Source organism: Pelobates fuscus, chromosome 12, assembly GCF_036172605.1.
Source record: "Pelobates fuscus isolate aPelFus1 chromosome 12, aPelFus1.pri, whole genome shotgun sequence".
Classification (NCBI taxonomy): Eukaryota; Metazoa; Chordata; class Amphibia; order Anura; family Pelobatidae; genus Pelobates; species Pelobates fuscus.
The window spans coordinates 94,809,477-94,828,611 of NC_086328.1; the positions used below are offsets into that span (position 1 = coordinate 94,809,477).

Here is a 19,135-nt window from a genome sequence, read left to right on the forward strand (position 1 = left end):
CACAGCAATTTATATGATGTCCAGAAATATTAACAAAGTATAAACTATTTTATGGCTTTTTCCAGGTACTGCTACTATGGGAGTTGTAAGCCAGCAACAGAAAAGGGGAGGAATTTCAGATTTTTTTAATTAAAGAGCACCCTTAAAATAGTTTGTATCAATTATGATTAATTTGCTACATTAAAAATTACCTTCTATTGAGGAATCTCACACTAAGCTACCTTCTGACTTAAAGAAATGCATGATCCACATAATAAATATCAATTCAGTCCAACCTTGATGTAACGAAAGGCTGAATACTTTGGGTTGTGGTTAACCCAGTCATCTCAGCCAGGTTCGACATCATTTATAGTGGAACTTAGGATATAATTGATAACTGTTAAAGCAGAACTGTCACTGTCTGGGGACTGTGACCAATTCCCAAAGACCACCGACGGTGACATTGTCACTGGGAGTCCGTTGCCCAGGCGAAGGCAAGTAAAGGTGAGATTTACTTCTTGCTTCCATCTTGTTCCGGTGGCTCCTCTTCATTAGCGAAAGTACAGCATTGAGGTCTATGGAGGATCCTGTGAGACCCTCATAGGCAGAGCCAATTCCCTGCAGCCAGCACTGGTGGCAGCTGTCAAGGTTGACACTGTACTTCTGCCCAGAGTCTAAGAAAGTCAGATAGAGGAAATATACAGAGACAAAGTAGTCCATACTTAGTCTCAGTACTTCTCTTGACTGGTTGGAAATATCAGTGAAATTCCAACACAATCAAAATTAGTATTTCATAAAAATTATATATTTTTTGACAGTGCAGCTTTAAATCATTTAAATAAACTTTAGTATTTAGTATTTTTTTTTTCTGTTCATCATATTATCTCGTATTACTGTCTAATGACCCATGATATGAAACATAAGTTTGATGGCCCAGAAACATAAGTTTGATGGTTAAGAAACACTCCACTTCCCAAATATGAATCACTGTTTAGCAAATATTCCCAAACATACACATTTCTAATCATGCATTTTTTTTTTACAAAAGGTATATCTAAAGTAGCTTGTAAAAGCTGCAGAACTCTTGTCTGCAGCCTTTGCAAGCCCTCCCCTCCTAACCCAGCCCAGACTATCTGTGTCTGTCCAATCAAAAACTTTCCAATGCAGCTCAATGAGAAGTCTTTGCTAGACGGTGATCTGAGCAAGTACCTGCCTTTTAAATTTTGCTCAACTGAGCTAAACAACCAGGAAGTTAAAGGACTGGTTGTTTGATTGACAACCAGAGGGGTGTGGTGGCAAGGTTAATTCATAAAATTAAGTATTTATGTTGAAATTTGTACTTTTTATAAAATGGAAAAGAAGAGGACTCTTCACAAATACAGCTTTTAATCAAGCTGAAGTGCAATAGGGTTCTAGAATGCCCATTTAAAGCATTAACATATTAATTACAACTGTTGGATGGAGTTCAGTTGTAAGAATATTTATTTTTGTTTTTTTAAATCAAGAATAGAATAAATTCTTTGTTCAGGAAATCTTACCTGGGGTGATCTCCACTGTGACTGACGTCGTAGCTAATTCATTAGTGACACTGTCAGTTGCAGTTACCTGTGTAAGGGAATAAAATATTACGATTTTAAGGGAACATTAAGGTTTTCTATCTAAAAATCAAGTAATACAATGTAATTTATTATGATTTATTTTAATCGACTAAAAATAAAAATGTACATCTAATAAAAATAATAATTCAGTATCAATTATGATTTATTATTGCATCTTCAACTGGTTTCTAAAAAGATTTAAAAAAAATATGACATTACTATGTTAACATTTTAATGGCAGCCACTATAACTACACTGCCTGGAGTTTATGCTCTAGTATTCTACATGGGAAGTTACTAAATATCCACCAGTCCTTTCGTGTACCTTTCTGCTTCACTCTTTAACACATCTCTCAGTCTCGCCATGTTCAACAAACTCTATATTACAACACTGCTCTTGGATGCTAACTACCCAAGCTCTCTTCTTGTAATTTGATTTACAGTATTGTTAAAATGAAACAGAGAACGACATAGCTGCCCTCCTCTCCCCACCCCCTTCCCTGTGCTTTGGGTTAAGGGTAAAATTATTTAAAATGGGAAGGACCTGTGCACCCAGAAATAGGTGAGGGGTTAAATGTATTACAGTTCCAAGAGAGCTAAACACAGTCTGGATTTCTACATTCAACTTCATTTTTCAAACTTCGCAAACACATGTTATCTTTAAAAAAATATATACGTAAACAAAATATTAAAGATCTTGGTAAGTGACAGTTGCCTTTTAAGGATACAAAGACATGATTAAGGGGGACTTAAGAATAGGAAGCTTTGGGTTAAGGGGGACATATTGTTAAGGGGTACCTGATTTGAGGATTATAGCTCCCATCAGCCCAGATGAGAGTTATTTTATTTAAAGTCCACAGTATCTGGAAGGCAAGTTCAAAAATACTGTGTTTTATTATACCAGTTAATTCCCCTGTGTTCAGTAAATTAATCTACCGAACACCGACCACGCTCTGGCTCATTGAACTTCAAAGAAACCACAGACTTAAGTGCTCTACCCGTGTGGCCGCCGTTTGTATAACCAAACAACACGTGCTGAAGAAAATGGCGGCCATCTTGTTGCACGAACGCAGGCAGCGGGACTTGGTCGTCGAGTGTATGGAACTGTAAGTCAGATACTCGACCTTGTGAACACCGGTGGTTTTACACAGGTTCCTGCTTCTTTTCCCAACAAGACAGGAGAGCGATGTTTGTTAGAATTGCTTTCACGAACTAGGCGAACAATCGCTACCTATGAGCCAGGGGAACCATTCGACATTTTGTTTGGTTCTGAACTCCTGAAAGTGACTGACCACTACCACTATTTCTCTGGAACTAATTTGGGCAGACGCTACGTGTGCTGTTGGTCAAAACTCTACCCTTGTGGCAATTTGTCTGTGTTCGTGGGATCTGGACAACTTGGGCGCTCAGATCCAGGATATCCGGGATATAATGCTTGTGGGTGTTCGTACATATATATTATGTATATTTTAAAATTTATATGTTTTATACTTTGTAACTCTAGTGCCTGGCAGATAATTAGTTTAAGCAAAGTACACTAAATTAACTCCCAGACACAGAGACTCCGGGCGTGTTGTGGGAGTGTTTGGGGCATGTTTTACTATGCTTTTGCTTGAGACCCAATGCTGGGGTCTGTGTATATAAGTGGGCCATTTGGGCGGAATAAAACATTCCAGTTGTACATTTCATCAAGTCTCAACTGATGTTTGGGTATGTGAACGGCGAACCGATTGATTTATTCTTACGACCGGATTGGATTTCGGGAGAGTATGAACTAGTATACTATGCGAACGGGTTATAATCACTAAGCCTCTAGCATTTCGGTAGTGTGTAAACGAATGTACTTCACGAAGTACAGGAGGTACTTTACATGCCCTTCAACCCAAGCCACCCGGAACCCTAAACAACAACCCTAAGGTTCCTCCTAACTCAAATGTTGTCGCTACAGCACCACGTACAGCATTGTGCTCCTTGCTGTAATGAAGCTCATTATTATACATGGCACTATGATACTGTATTCTCAATGTGGCAACATTATAACATCACTAGGATAACACTCACCTTTTTCAAGCCAACATTTCCATATCAAAATGGAGTAGTGGTATACACTCTTTTCCTTTACAGAAATCCAGACCCTTGTTTTCCTCTAGTTACACCCACTATATCTTGATCCAAAGCCAAAACCATTCCTAAATATATTAATATATTATTACAGAATATTCTGATAAAATTATATTTAAACTTACCATAAAATTTGTGGAGGATGGGGATTGGAATTCTGCATTGGTCCTGATATAGCCATCACGAGTAATGGTGAAATTATTATTACCTTGAATTATATAAATAATGTTTGGGTTCACCTTCTATAAAAGAGGGGGAAAAAAAATAACAATCTGACTCAAACAGCACTTCATGTTGTGCACTAATTATTTATATATATTCAATATTTTCTCGAATAGAATTCAGTAGCAAATTCCATATTTTCGTCTTACTTTTAAATCCTAGTGCAAACCATGAGCAATCACACTATTTTCTCATAAACCACCACCCTATATGTGCTTTACTCAGACACCCTATTTAAACCCCTTTTGTCTTTCACATTCCTCTCTTTCTGTATCAGTTCATTCTTCCTTCCACCATTGTTCTTCTTATACCACCATGTCAGTCTCTGGTCCTCTTCAGAATATTAACAGCCCTTCTTTCTCTCCTCTTATTATTCTAATTCCACTATTTTACAATATCTTTTTTTTGTCCTTTACATATGTCCCAGCAATTATTCCTTTTAGCCTCTCTATGGTTCTCATGCACACTGCATTTTATTCTTTCCATCCACCTATTTCACCCCTTACCGCTACCCTTCTCAATTTTCCTGTCCTTCTTGGCACTACTTTAATTTTTAGGCCTGCTCCATTATACATCTCAAACTATTTGTTCTTTTAATTTCACCTGCTGTTCTTAGCCTGTCTTGTCTTCCTCAATCACCATGTTCCGTCTATAGCCTTCTCAGTTCTTCCTCTTGTCTCTCTTGACTCACCTCTTTTTCATCTCACCTTCTTTCCCTACATAATTTTACCCTGTCATTCTCAGCTACCAATTTCCATTTTCCCCCTTTGTCATACTCAGTCCCTTCTTATTAACAGACCGATGCTCTTCTTGGGAAAAGTCCAGTGGCATGAACGTTTACAGAGTAGCTTCAATAGGATGGACCATAACCTACATTTGTTTTTCAAATGAGACAAGTAAATCCCAAAGGATTGGAAAATGAACAATTCATCTAAATTGCTAGGAAAGTTTTATTACCTGCCATTTATCAGTTTTAGTACTATTCTAGTAAAACGTCCTGCCAAAATATCTTTTTTTGGTTGCATGGAAAGTTTAAAGAGGATTTTTTGAGACATGGCAGAGATTGGTCCAGTGAAAATTTAATTTTAAATATATATTGCAGTGCACTTAAATAATGTGGTTTGTAATCCACTTGTAAAATTACACATAGTGAATGAATGCCAATACTGGATCTTTGCCCTAGAAACATTGTCTAAAGAACAATCTTAACCAATTAGTAATTCTTGCCAAATAGCCCATTCACTGCAGGTTAACACATTTTGGATATCTTACATCAGGGAAATCTTCATCCATGGCAAATACTTGTAGGGGTTTACTTTGACCACTCGAATCAAGTATGAAACTTCCAATTTCAGAACCAGAAGTTATCTGCCCAAGGTAACTGCTCTTTTCAAAGGTTGGTGGGTGTTCATTTTTATCCAGGACTTCAATTTGGACTGTTGTCATAGCATACTGTAAGGGATCATTTGCTTGGTGACCCTACAAATAGCATAGACACAGGTGCAGTTATTCTTCATTATCATGGGATGGACATTGAGAAATACAGACAATGTATTACATGGTATGCTTTGCATTTACCTCTGTGACCTACAACTATGACCAGCTGATGATTTAGATAGGTGTGTAAACAATTCTGTATAAGGTACACAGGGTAAACAGTGCTTAATAGCTTGCACTATGGAATGATGACCTACATCAAGCATGTCAAACTCAAAGGCTGAAATTGGCCAAATAAACAAGGTTTAAGTTTATGTGTGCTGCAAAAAAACTAAAATTTAAATTTTCATAGAAATGTAGGTTTATTTCGAAACATACAGGATAAAAATAGTTGCCTAACTGACACTGGACGTCCTCATGCTTGTAGGGCTTCAAAGTAAACAAAAAAGCGGATTTATTTTAAGGAGACATGCATTTGCAGATAACCAATGTTTCGGACACATTACCTTGACATATTAAGAAAAGCTTGGTAATGGGAATTAAATGGTGAATGTATGCTGTTGCACAGCCGAAAAAAACAAATTACGCTATCTTGTTTATTTTGAAGTCCTATGAGTGTGCTCTTCACTTTGGCTGAGATCATCAAACTTTCCCATATTAAAGCATTGCGAGGCTATTGTGCATGTGTGGCAAAAAGCTGCGCAGCCAATTAGCATCTCCATGGGGATCGTTCAACAGCTCCATGCAGATCCAATCTAATACACTGCCCTCTCATTCCCTTCTAATACACTGCCCACAAATCCAATACATTGCCCACAAATCCAATATACTGCCCCCCTTTGCTCCACTCTAATGCACTGCCCTTTAATCTAATACACTGCCCCTCCTTCCTCCATTGTAATTGAATACACTGCCCCCACTACCACCTCTCTAATTTAATACACTGCCCGCCCTTCCCCCCAATTTAATACACTGCCCTAGGTTTACATTGCTGCCTAGGAACACGTCTAGTGGCAGCCACTCAGACGGCCACTAGAGGTGCTTCCTGGGTCAATGCTGCACAATGTGCAGCACCTTTGTTCAGTATCTCCACTCTATGCATGGAGACCCTGAACATTCCTCATAGAGATGCATTGATGCATTGAGATGCAAGCACAATAGCCTCCCAATGCTTTCCTATAGGAAAACATTAGATTAGCTCAGATAGTAAATTTTGATGATCTCAGCCAAGGAGGCAGAGTGGTGCCAGCCTTAAAAGTACCCGTACAGTTCTTGGAAAAAAAAGTGAGTTTTAACAGGGGTAAAGGGTGGCCTGGAAGCTAAACAGCGCATGTAGACCTATACTGTCATGAATACATGTTTGTATTCCTGACACTATAATCTTTCTTTAAGGTACAACTGGTGCCTCTCTCACTACAGTGACCAAACATTTCATGTATAGATTACCCTTAAAAGATGCCATATATACTTTCTCACAAATGGCTGCTTCATAGAATTGTCACAACATATTAAATGTGTACTCCAACAAGCACTAAATAACTACTTTACCATTCATTAAGGCTCTGCTTACCATGACCTGCATGATAATGGGTCTCAGCTGATCAGCTGGTTTTAGCATTGTTATATTTCCAGTGGACTGGTCCATAGAAAAGATGTTGTCATTATTCCCTGCCAAGAAAAATCGAATACTTAAAAATTTTTATTTAATGATTGGAAAAAAAGGTTGCTATCAAGAAAATGCACTTAAAAAACAAATCAGTCATATCCTCATATCATAGAAGAAACACATTATACGTGGGTTCTCATTTGTGAAAAAAAAATGGTATAATGTACTGACAAAATGTGACAGTGCTTCCAAACTAATGTTATATAGAGTTATATGGAATTCTAATCATTATCATAAACAGGCCAACCTAATGTCCCTTCCCCAGCCCTGACTCATGATATACAATGGGAGTTTGACATACTATTGTCTACCCACTCTCCACAAAATTGTTGCACCCTGTAAAAAATAAATAAATAATATATATGTTGGGCCTGGGACCCTGGGCATCGCTGGTGGGGACTCTGACTGATCTCCCCCTTGCTCAACTACTTCTAGCCCGGCCAAAAACAACTTCTCCATCCCCTCCCCAAAAAGTTGCAGAGCTGGGATCACGTCTTCTATGACGGTTCCCAGAACAAAGTGTGAAGGCTGCGCAATCACGTCCTCCTTACCTGATCACGCAGAATTCAGTGATAGGAACTCTACCGGTCCGCCTCTCCTCTCTGCCCCTCTGACAGTGATGCAGAGCTGGGATCACATCCTCCTGGATGGATCTCAGAGCAATGCTCTGGATGCAATGAGGTCCCAGTCTCCATACCACACCCCACTATCCCTTGTCATGGTCAGCTCTATCTCACTGTCTCCTCTCTATTGTCTGATGTGGACATTGTTGCTGCAGCCCCTCCTAGCTCTGGTTGGTCTATTGGGCTAACATAATATTTCAAAGACAAGTTTTCAAGAGTTTTCCTCTCTTCCTCAGCTATGAAGCAATCAGTGGCGGATCCAGAGCCTGATCTTGGGAGGGGCACTTGTAGATTTTATTAAAGAAATAATCCAGACACAATAACCACTACAGCTCAGTGTAGTGGTTATGGTGTCAATAGTGCCGGGACCCCCTCCCAGAGTAAGTAGTCAAACCGTTTAAGAACAGTTTGACAACTTACCTGAGGTCTGCTGGGAAATGGGGCTGTAGTAGGGCATAGGAGCAGTGGTGTGTGTGAGTGGTGCAATGTGAGGGGTGCAGTGTGTGTGTGAGGGGGAGAGTGTGTGAGCAGTGTGTGTGCGTGTGTGAAGGTTGCAGCATGTGAGTGAGGACGGCAGTGTATGTCAGTGGTGCAGTGTGTGTGTGTGTGTTAGGGGGGCAGTGTATGTGTGAGTCAGTATTTGTGTGTGACATTTGCAGTGTGTGTGTGTGTGGATTGCAGTGTATGTGTGAGTGTGGGGGGCAGTGTATGTGTAGGGCAATGTGTGTATGGAGAGCAGTGTGTGTATGGGGGCAGTGTGTGTGTATGGGGGCAGTGTGCGTGTATGTGGGTAGTGCTTGCGTATGGGGGTAGTGTGTGTAATGGGGGCAGTGTGTGTATGGGGGCAGTGTGTGTATGGGGGCAGTATGTGTATAGGGGGCAGTGTGTGATGGGGCAGTGTGTGTATGGGGGCAGGGCCGGCGCTTCCTATAAGGTGAACTAGGCAGCCGCCTAGGGCGCAATATAGGAGGGGGCGCCCGGCGCCCCCATCGCCGGCCCTTTAAATGTTGCAGCCGCCTGAGCGCTCTATAGAGAGCACTCAGGCGGCTGCCGCACTGCCTCACCTCCCCTGTAGCGTGGCCGAGCTCCTCTCCGGTCCGCGACCCTGCCGGACTGACAGGAAGTGCACACTTAGTGTGCACTTCCTATCAGTCCTGCCGGGTATAGGAAACAGAAACTCCTGTACCGCGGACCGGAGAGGAGCTCGGCCACGCTACAGGGGAGGTGAGGTTAGGAGGAGAACTGGGGGAGGGGAGGGGGGTAAGAAGAACTGAGGGGTAAGAAGAACTGGGGGGGAAGAAGAACGAGGGGAGGGGGTAAGAAGAAGAGGGAAGGTGGGGGAGTAAGAAGAAAACAAGGGAGGGAGGAGTAAGAAGAAGACAAGTGGAGGGGGGGAGTAAGAAGAAGACAAGTGGAGGGGGGGAAGAAGGGGGAAGAAGGAGTAAGAAGAGGGGTGGGGGGAGTAAGAAGAAGAGGGGTGGGGGAAGTAAGAAGGAGGGGGAGTAAAAAGAAAGGGGGAGGGGGAGTAAGAAGAAAGGGGGGAGGGGGAGAAAGAAGAAATGGGGGAGGGGAAGTAAGAAGAAAGGGGGGAGGGGGAGTAAGAAGAAGACAAGTGGAGGGGGGAGTAAGAAGAAGAGGGGAGGGGGGAGTAAGAAGAAAGGGGGAGGGGGAGTAAGAAGAACACAGGGAGGGGGGAGTAAGAAGAGCACAGGGAGGGGGGGTGAGGAGAGGGGGAGATGAGAAGAACACAGGGAGGGGGAGTGAGAAGAACACAGGGAGAGGGGGGTGAGGAGAAGGGGAGGTGAGGAGAACATGGGGGGAGGTGAGAAGACATGGGGGGAGGTGAGAAGAACACAGGAGAGGGGGTGAGGAGAAGTGGAGATGAGGAGAAGGGGAGGTGAGGAAAACACAGGGAGGAGGGAGAGACCACTAAGGAGGACAGAAGGGAGAGCTCTTTCACACTACATGCACACACACACAATGCATCCCTATACATACACAGAAACACACAATGCATCCCTTACACACACATGCAAACACACACACACACACACACTGCTTCTCTTACATACACACAGAAACAATGCATTTCTTACACACACTCAATGCACACACTTACAGACACACACCTTGCATCCCTTATGCATACAAACACAGATTCACACAATGGATCCCTTAAACACAACCACAAAAACACACTGCTTCCACTACACACAAACACACTGCATCACCTACACAAACTGGTATGCCTATACACTACATTCCATAAGCACACACATTAGATCCTCTACAATAACACATAACACATCCCGTACACACTACACTCCCTGTGAGCGAATTTAATGGGCGGAACATATAGGTGGACTTACGGGTGGGCCTTATGGGCATACTCACCGTCAGGCCCTGGGGCCCAGATCTTGAGCTGTGTAAGGGGCCTCAAAAAAATGGAGCTGCTTCCTGTTCTCCCAGAACATTGAATTTTGTGACCGCAGTTACAAACAGCCTCCAGAGATCCGGTTCTACACCAGACCAGTGGAGCCAAACTGCAGCCAGTGCCCATCACCATCTTCATCTGGTTGTAAGTAGGCAATCTAGTATATTATTAGTGACACTAATCTTTAACCTCACATTAAAGGGACACTATAGTCCCCAGAACCACTGCAGCTTAATGAAGTGGTTCCAGTGTCTATAGCCTGTCCCTGCAGGCTTTTTAATGTAAACACAGTGTGCAGCACTGGCGTTAGTTCATATGGCAGATCATATGGGTGGGGCATTGTGATGTCACATGGGGGGAGGGGCGGGCAATTTTTCTTTTGCCTAGGGCGGCAAAAATCCTTGCACCGGCCCTGTATGGGGGGCAGTGTATGGGGAGCAGTGTGTATGGGGGGGGCAGTGCGTGTATGGGGGGCAGAGTATGGGGGCAGTGTGTGTATGGGGGGCAGAGTGTGTATGGGGGCAGTGTATGGGGGGCAGTGTGTGTGTATGGGGACAATGTGTGTATGGGGGCAGTGTATGTGTGTGTGTGATTATAAAAAAGCCCCCTACCCTTCTCATCACACACATTGCTCCCCCCCACACATACACTGTCCCCATACATACATACATACATAATAATTAAATTAAAAAAAAACAACACATATTGTAAAAAAAAAAAAAAGCCCCCCAACCCTTCTTATATGGTTTTTTTTCAATTTAATTTAATTAAAACAAATATTCTTTATGTCCCCCCCTCCCTTCTTACCTTTACTGGGAGGAGGGGGACATTTCTGGATCCCTGGTGGTTCCAGGGCTAGAGTTCACTCTCGCGAGATTTGGAGCGTTGCCGTGGTAACCGCGGCAACGCTCCGTGCTCGCGAGAGTAGGACCCAGAGGAGCTGCAGCCTGAGCTCCCGGGTCCTCTCTCTCTTCCTCTCCCTCCCCTGCCAGCTGCCAGCACGGGGCCTGCGGACCGGGGAGGGAGATCTCTGATCTCTGATCTCCCTCCCCGGTCCGCAGGCACATTGCAGGGCTGGCACTTGGACAATGCCAGACCTGCATTAGCTGGCAAGGGAGAATCTCGGGGGGGGGGGGGAGGGGGCAATTGTCCCGTTGCCCCCCCCTGGGTCCGCCACTGGAAGCAATACTGATCAATCTGATAGAGTTTAACACTTCAAACAACTGATGTTAGAGAAGGGTAGGGAGGGGGGATGATTGGGGTGTCATAAATAAATACTTTTATGACCCAGGGATTCTGGGTAGGCATATGCAAATGATCTCAACAAAGAACCACATTTTTGCCTCATAATTCCACTTTATACATGGATTCCTTGGAGTATGTGTCTGCTGTATACAACAGGTTTGAAACACAACTCAGGAAGAGGAGCAAAGCCAGTGAACCGCTCATGGACAGCTGTTTCGTTGTTAATGCAACTCATCAGCATGAGGTTGGTTACTCGCTTGCTATGGAGGTTTGGCATTACTTGTAAAGCATGCCTACCCAGAATCCCTTGCAGTAGTGAGTGCACTGTTAAAGTGAGATTTCTGTGGAAAAAGTCTTATGGCTTGACTGGTGTGTGTATTTGTGTTTAACATTGTATTAACTATCCACTGACTTCAGGTGGAAGGGGTTTTTATCCACACTTTTCTCCCAACCACAACTCTGTTAGTATGTATTTTACAAGTAACACCAAGCCTCCATAGCAAGCCAGTAACCAACCTCATGCTGATGAGTTGCATTAACAACGAAACAGCTGTCCATGGGTGGTTCACTGGCTTTGCTTCTCTTCCTGTGTTGTGCCGTTGTATACAGCAGACACATACTCCAAGGAATCCATGTATAAAGTGGAATTATGAGGCAAAAATGTGGTTCTTTGTTGAGCTCATTTGCATACACCTACCCAGAATCCCTTGCAGTAGTGAGATCACTGTTAAAGTGTAAATTTCTGTGGGTAAAGCAAGTCTTATGGCTTGACTGGTGTGTGTATTTGTGTTTAGAAATGTATTAATTTTATATATATCTATATAATTCATTCGTAAATTTTCTTTTCTTCAGCCCTAAAAAAGGCCATATAAAATTGCCTTAGTCCTGTTTCTACTGTACTTGATTACCAAAAAAAAGGATGTAGAATAAAAAAAGTGATGCAATAAAAATAAATCGCAGTCTGAGGGCTTTTAAGGGTTTTCCTAAATTTTTTAATTTCAGTCCAAGTATGCTGATTGCTTGGCTTGTAATCCAACCAATCAGAAAGCTCTGACAGGCACGCCTCACTTCTATAGAGATTAACATAAGAATTAATTCTAATTAAAAAAGAGGCACACTTTTGTGTGGATGGACAAAAGTATGTCCACCCTCCCCTGTATATTATATATATATTTTTTTAAATACATGTATTTTTTATTAGATTTCATAGAAGAGGTTACAAACATGTCATTTAAACAAAGGTTTCAATGTCATATCAAATAACATAATAATATTATATTATGAAGAACTGTTTCACATTCTTATCTTAAGCATATCTTTCATTATATTTGAAAATTCCTCTTATATATTAATTGTTGCTTGATTTGCAACAACAATTAAAAATAAAAGAAAAAGAAAAAAACAACAACATAGAAATTAGGAAGGATAGAAGGGTAGGGAAATTAATCATTTAAGTTACCTGGAGACATGATTGCTTATAATATTTTACCCAAAAAATAGCAAATTGCTCAAGTTATTTGTCTGATATTTGAGAGGCGGACATAAAGTACATTGGTTACATTTATATATCCAAATCAAGAACCTCAGACTTAAACTCATCTTCTTACTCAAATGTGTATAAAACATTTTTGTAAGTCGCATTCAACATGACTTGTCTAACAATGTTCCCCAAACAACACCAAAAACATCAAAATGAATATATTAATACATATTTAATTACCAACTTCACTGACTGATCAGAGCGTGTTCATGTTACTCTATTTAAAAAATTAAATACTACCAATATTTGTTTTAACATTCCATTCTTTCCAAACCTCCCTCCTAAAGTCAGATGAAGATATGGATTGTCTGGCTGTTATTTCATATCTACCCACGTGTGAAATATAGGGGTTTTTAGTTTTCAATCATTTTTCTTTTGCTATTAAAGATAAGGCCACCATGAGAATATGGAACATCAAATATGTAATAGGTTTAATATATTGGTCCTTAAACAAAAATAACAAAAGGATGGTGGGATCATTTTATTACCTCTTCCCAATAAATTTGAATTATGGGACATCTCCACCATATGTAACATTTTACCTATATCTCTCCCACATCTCCAAAAAATATTGGATCTTGAGGGGTATATTTTTGTTATTCTATCCGGTACCATATACCATCTATAAAATAGCTTATGTGCTGTCTCCATAAGGGAGGCGCATAATGTCATTCATTCATATATTTATATCTAATATGTTCATATATATATATATATATATATATATATATATATATATATATATATATTACTTTCATCTAATCACTTTCTATTACTTCTTGACGGTCTAGATCTTTCTCCCATGATAAAACACATTGAAGTGATTTTATGCTTCTGGTAATATTTAAGAGAGTGTATATAACTGATATAGGCTTTTTGACAGGGATTAAATGTACACACAATTTCTCAAAATACGTCAACTGATACTCGTTTACAGAACTTAAATCGATCACAACATGAGAATTCCACCACGATCTTATCTGCATAAATGAGAAAAGTGCTGTGCTCGGTAGTATATACAATCGTATCAATTGTGAAAATATTAACATTTTACCGTCATAACATAACCTGTGTAAGTACAAAATCGCACATCGGTTCCATAATTTATAATTAAAATTGTGTATAAAAAACTGATAATGCCCTCATAGCTGTAGCTAAAGAAATAGGGTGGCAACTACACAGATAGCTTCTAGACTCATCCCATATTGATAGAGATGTTATTGCAGTAGCTACTACAATAACATCCATGTATATTATATTATTATCCTCTATTCTCCACCCAGTCTCTACTTTTTAAATTAGAGCCCATACCTTCTGCATTTGGGTTGTGGCTGCTGAGGGACATTAGGTCCCCCTGGTTATTAGAATGGTAGCCCCCATCTGCTGCCCACAGGTGAGGTAGGCGGGATGCTAAGTCTCACCAATTTATTTATTTATTAATTGACTCCACCATGGAGCTGATGGGTACAGTAGAATGTCCCTCCTGCTTTTAGTTTTAATGTAACTCTCACCCCCTGGCCATGGTCTGTTCACTGACCCCATTCTTTAATCTAAATACCCAACCTGATGCCCACAGGTGGGGGCATGGGTGACCTGTGCCAGGTCTCCTTGTATGTCATTAGCATCTGGACAGCAATAGCTACACAGTCACTAGTCTGTGAGCGAGCTGCCACTTACTATTTATTCTTTAGTGGACTTGCCACCACTCACAACATGGCAAGTGAGGGCAAGAAAGAGGTTTCAAACTTCCCTTGTACTAATATGGGGGTCATTTAACACCCATAGGCTTTTATTTAATTTATTTTTTAACAAAGTTAGTCACTACAAACGGACAATACATTTTTCTTGAGAAGCCGGCCAATTTATCATTCAATCCAGGTGACATTTGCTAAAAATATCGGGCAAAAGCAGTTGATAAAGTTTGACTGGTTTTTGCTTCTAATATTGGTCCCAAGTGAGCTATTTCTTCCCCAGTTTATTTTGACTTTTCTGGTCTACGACCTGCAGTCTCGTCTCCATTTGGAGAGTGTGTTGCTCTGGTTAACCTTTATTTATCGTCTTTTTGTACCTATAAAGTTTATAGTAAGTAGTAATCCTGGTGAGCTTATGCCTTATACCTGTCATATATAATAATCAATTTGTATACTTAGGAACATGGGGTAAATATATCACAAAATGATGGGAGAAGCAATTGTCCAAAACAGTATTAAAGTATGATAAAGTATTTTTTGCACTCACCACTGATAATGGAGTACAAAATAATGGGATCAAAAGTAACATCTCCATCCACTGCATATATTGGGCCAGGTGATAAAATGAGAGGTCCAGTCTAAAAAAAATGTAAAAAGTAATTTTCAAAGTACAACAACCAACCATAGCACTGAAAATCAGTGCTCCATGAAAAGTAAAAATTTTTTTAGCTAAATATACAAATAACATGAGATAAAATTATATCTGTGGGGTTAATACTCTCTCTCTCTCTCTCTCTCTCTCTGTGTTATCGTATTTGGAATATTTCTAAAGAACTGAGCAATATAAGTTAAAGGAGAGGTAAATGCATTGAGATTTTATTAGTACTATTGAGCTGAAAGACGTCATGTTGACACATCTAAGGAGATAACATTTAACAGACGCACCCACACATGTTTGATTGCATGTCTTCGTGTTTAGTAGTTTACGTAATTTACAATATAGAAACCATGGGTGTAGCAATTGCAAAACTATCTATCTATATTACTGTATCATCTTCAACCTGGAGTCAGAAAAACTAGCTATCAGCATTGTCACTTTCTGGAGGGGAACCTGTATTACCTTGTTTTCATGTAAAAACGTATCTGTTTTTCCAAAATAGGGTAGTACATCTACAAAATATACAATTTCTCTAGCAGCTCCCCATACGTGGTATTGTAGCCAAATAATATTAAAGCCAATCGTGTCTGTTATATGACCTTCTAGAGCAGGGATCTCAAACTCGGGCCCCTAGATGTTAATGGTCTACAAATTCCTGAATTCTCTGAATGGAATAGACTGTTAGGAAATCATGGGAATTGTAGTTCAACAACATCTTGGGAAACTTTTGCCCCCAAAAGGAAATCAATGTTAGTAATGTGAGGGAGCTCCTATACTGAGGCTGAGCATCTTTGCCAATTATCCCTTCTCTCCTGGAACAGAGTTGCCAAACTTACTATAGCTTGCCCCTTTCACCTGGGATAGAGCTGCTAGAGTGATTATAGCTCTTCCCAAACATTGGCCAAGGTTTGATGAAGGGTAAAACAGATCTAAGTTTTTTGGATAACACACATTCCCAACAGGGGTTCATTATGGAAAACACTGCATTTCCCAACCTGGGTACCTTGGTGTCTAGGACATAGCTGACTTAGCACAAGATCATTTAATCACCTACCAATCACAAGGGCGCCTAACAATAATAACTATAAAAATACATGTTACCCCAAAGTTTCTTACATCCCCGAATTGCTGTAATGTGGAGGAGGTCACGAGTCATGCGCCAGTTATTAAAAGTGACTGAGCAATCCATCACAAGTCATAATAATTAATATGTTTAATCGGGAAGCATGTGTTGAGATTTCTCTCACCTTCAAGTATGTCTCAGAATATAGATATTTCAATCACTCATTATACATTTTTTCCGAAAGATGTTTGGCTGAGTTAAAGCATGCTGGGAACAGGATCTGTAAATCTGACATTTTGACAGCCGGTGCATTACCCAACTGAGCTATTTTTATATTGTTGGCCATTGCGATATAGTGAAGATTTGTATACTTTGAATATGTTATTATAGATATAGCTAGAAACATACCCACTTTTAATTGTTATGCAGCACACAGGAGAAGAGCATGCCTTCTTTTTGTGTGGGTGATAGACACAGAGCCCTTACAATAAAGTACCACGGAAAAAGAACAGAAATAAGTGGCAGGGGCAGATCTAGATTGAGATAAAGATGCTTCCCAGGCACAATTACAAGGTGTGCTAATTAAGCAACATGCTCATATTAGAGACATGTAAGCCGTATGTTAAACGTAACAAAGTTTGAGTAGAGGACAATCATCAAAATATAGTTGCATTGGTCTATGCATCTACAAGTGGGCAGATTTATTGGAGCAAAATCGAAACAAGGTTTCAGCCTACAACAGGGCCTTTGTAAAGCTTGACAAAGGCCCTGTTGTATTGGACCAAAAACGAAACAAGTTTTCGGCCTACAACAGGGCCTTTGTCAAGCTTGACAAAGGCCCTGTTGTGGCCCGAAACCTTGTTTTGATTTTGCTCCAATAAATCTGCCCATTGGATTGAACTTGCAAATCACATTGTGAAGATTGGCCAACCTCAGGCTCGGTTGCACCCTGGAATCCAGGAGAGTGCGCTATCCATATTGGTAATTATATATATTTACAATAGTTGCCAATTTTCATCATTTTAAGTCTATAGGGAGTTCAATGTGGTTGGCTATATAACCACCATATATATAAATGTATACTTTTTCATTACTTCTCTTGTCATAGATACTCATTGTAATTGTTGGCCATGACCCTAACATCCAATTCGTTAGTGCTACCCATGTCTTTAGTCCTTCAAGTTGGAGGGATTTGTTCTAGTACAACAATGTACTTACCACCAGTTCTGATCGAGTTACATTACATTTGTAACCACTGCTGATGCATATTTTGTTTCCTATATCCGTACAGGGAATGAACCGAGGTGGTACATTATCAACATCCTGAATTTCAATATTTATGGTAGCTGTTGATGTAAAAGGTCCCCCATATATGGCAGAATCCTTTAACAGAAGAAGATTGCAATTACCTTTAATAATAATAATAATAATAATAATAGTAACTATCCAACTTTCTAACAATTATCACAACAATTAATAACTAATTAATTCAATATTTCTTATAGTAACTATCCTACTTCTAATAACTATTCAAACTACAACCCTACATCAACATTATTGGTCTCTCGTCTCCACATTTCTGTGATATATTGTGTACATTTGGAAGATATCTACTTAGACTGGTGTAACCAGAGTGATCAATTAATTAATTTGTGCTAAATACTTTAGTCAATATTCTTCACTAATTATTCTTTTTTTTAATACTGAATTATGAAGATAGAATGATACCAAGATAGAAAAAAAAAATAATGATTATCTATCCTGATTAAGACCTTACCCGGACAATGAGATACAGCTGTGTCTTTTGGAACTTGTCATAATCTAATGATTGGTTCACTAGAATAAGTGCGTTACTAACTGAGGTCAGTCGGAAGTAAACAGCATCTGTCTGAAGGGGAAAAAAGGAAGATAATGAGTATGGAAATCTTCAAACATTTAGCATAACCACATCTTTTTGTATGGTATTTGTGCACAAATTTTGCCAAAAATGCTCAAGCAATGAAACAATCCACTTCTCCTCTAACAAATAATCTGGTTGAACTTGAAAGCACAAAGTCACTGGTGGAAAACAGGGTTAAGCACATGAGATACAATTTTATTTTTTAATATGTTTTCTCACATTTATCCCTTTGAATCAATTGAGTGCTGTAATTGCATTTCTGTGTCTACTCATCTGGCTCCCAGAGACCTAATCCTACAGCTAGGTTACTGTACCAACATATAGTTAGAGTAGCAAAGAGCAAAGTGAAAGTGAGCTCTTGCATTCATGATTGCATGATCCAGTTTTTAATTGGTAGATCACCCCTTTGATGACCCATGAGAGCTAGCAATGTGGACCAGGTGTGATGGAAGACCCCGTTACTGGGGCTTGAGGAGAGGCTTGGAGGCCAACCTACTCCCTGCTGACTATAAACTCTTTGACAGTATGCCTTGTTTTCTGCATATTAAAACTGGTTTATGTTGATAACACAGTTCCCAGAGACCCCATGTACCCCTTCTAGGTGAGCAGCCGCCTAATAATACAGATCCTGGTGAAGCGCCTCTGATATTCAGCATTCTCCTGCAGTATCTTTCATGTTTGTGCCAAGGGGTGCTGAACTGCCTGAAACTCATGCCCTGTCTGGCAGCTGCAGGTAGTATTGTTTTTCGCTATATATATATATATATATATATATATATATATATATATATATATATATATATATATATATATATATATATATATATATATAAATATATATATATATATATATATATATATATAAATATATATATATATATATATATATATATATATATATTATTTTTTTTGCTGCTTATACTTGAAAACCTATGCCACTTCAACACACCATGTAGTTT

General features: G+C 39.9%; 1 protein-coding gene across 2 annotated transcripts in view; it reads right to left on the reverse strand.

Annotated features, from left to right (window-relative positions):
• CDHR5 (cadherin related family member 5) overlaps positions 1-19,135 on the reverse strand; it is a 77,319-nt gene that overhangs the window by 14,616 nt on the left and 43,568 nt on the right. For both annotated transcript variants that reach the window (XM_063438694.1, XM_063438693.1), the window contains exons 6-12: positions 18,054-18,164; positions 17,495-17,659; positions 15,103-15,193; positions 6,927-7,024; positions 5,192-5,398; positions 3,823-3,939; positions 1,518-1,584 (exon numbers count right to left, since the gene is read on the reverse strand). In XM_063438694.1, the coding sequence (XP_063294764.1) occupies positions 1,518-1,584; positions 3,823-3,939; positions 5,192-5,398; positions 6,927-7,024; positions 15,103-15,193; positions 17,495-17,659; positions 18,054-18,164 (856 nt within the window). The remainder of the gene's footprint in view (positions 1-1,517; positions 1,585-3,822; positions 3,940-5,191; positions 5,399-6,926; positions 7,025-15,102; positions 15,194-17,494; positions 17,660-18,053; positions 18,165-19,135) is intronic.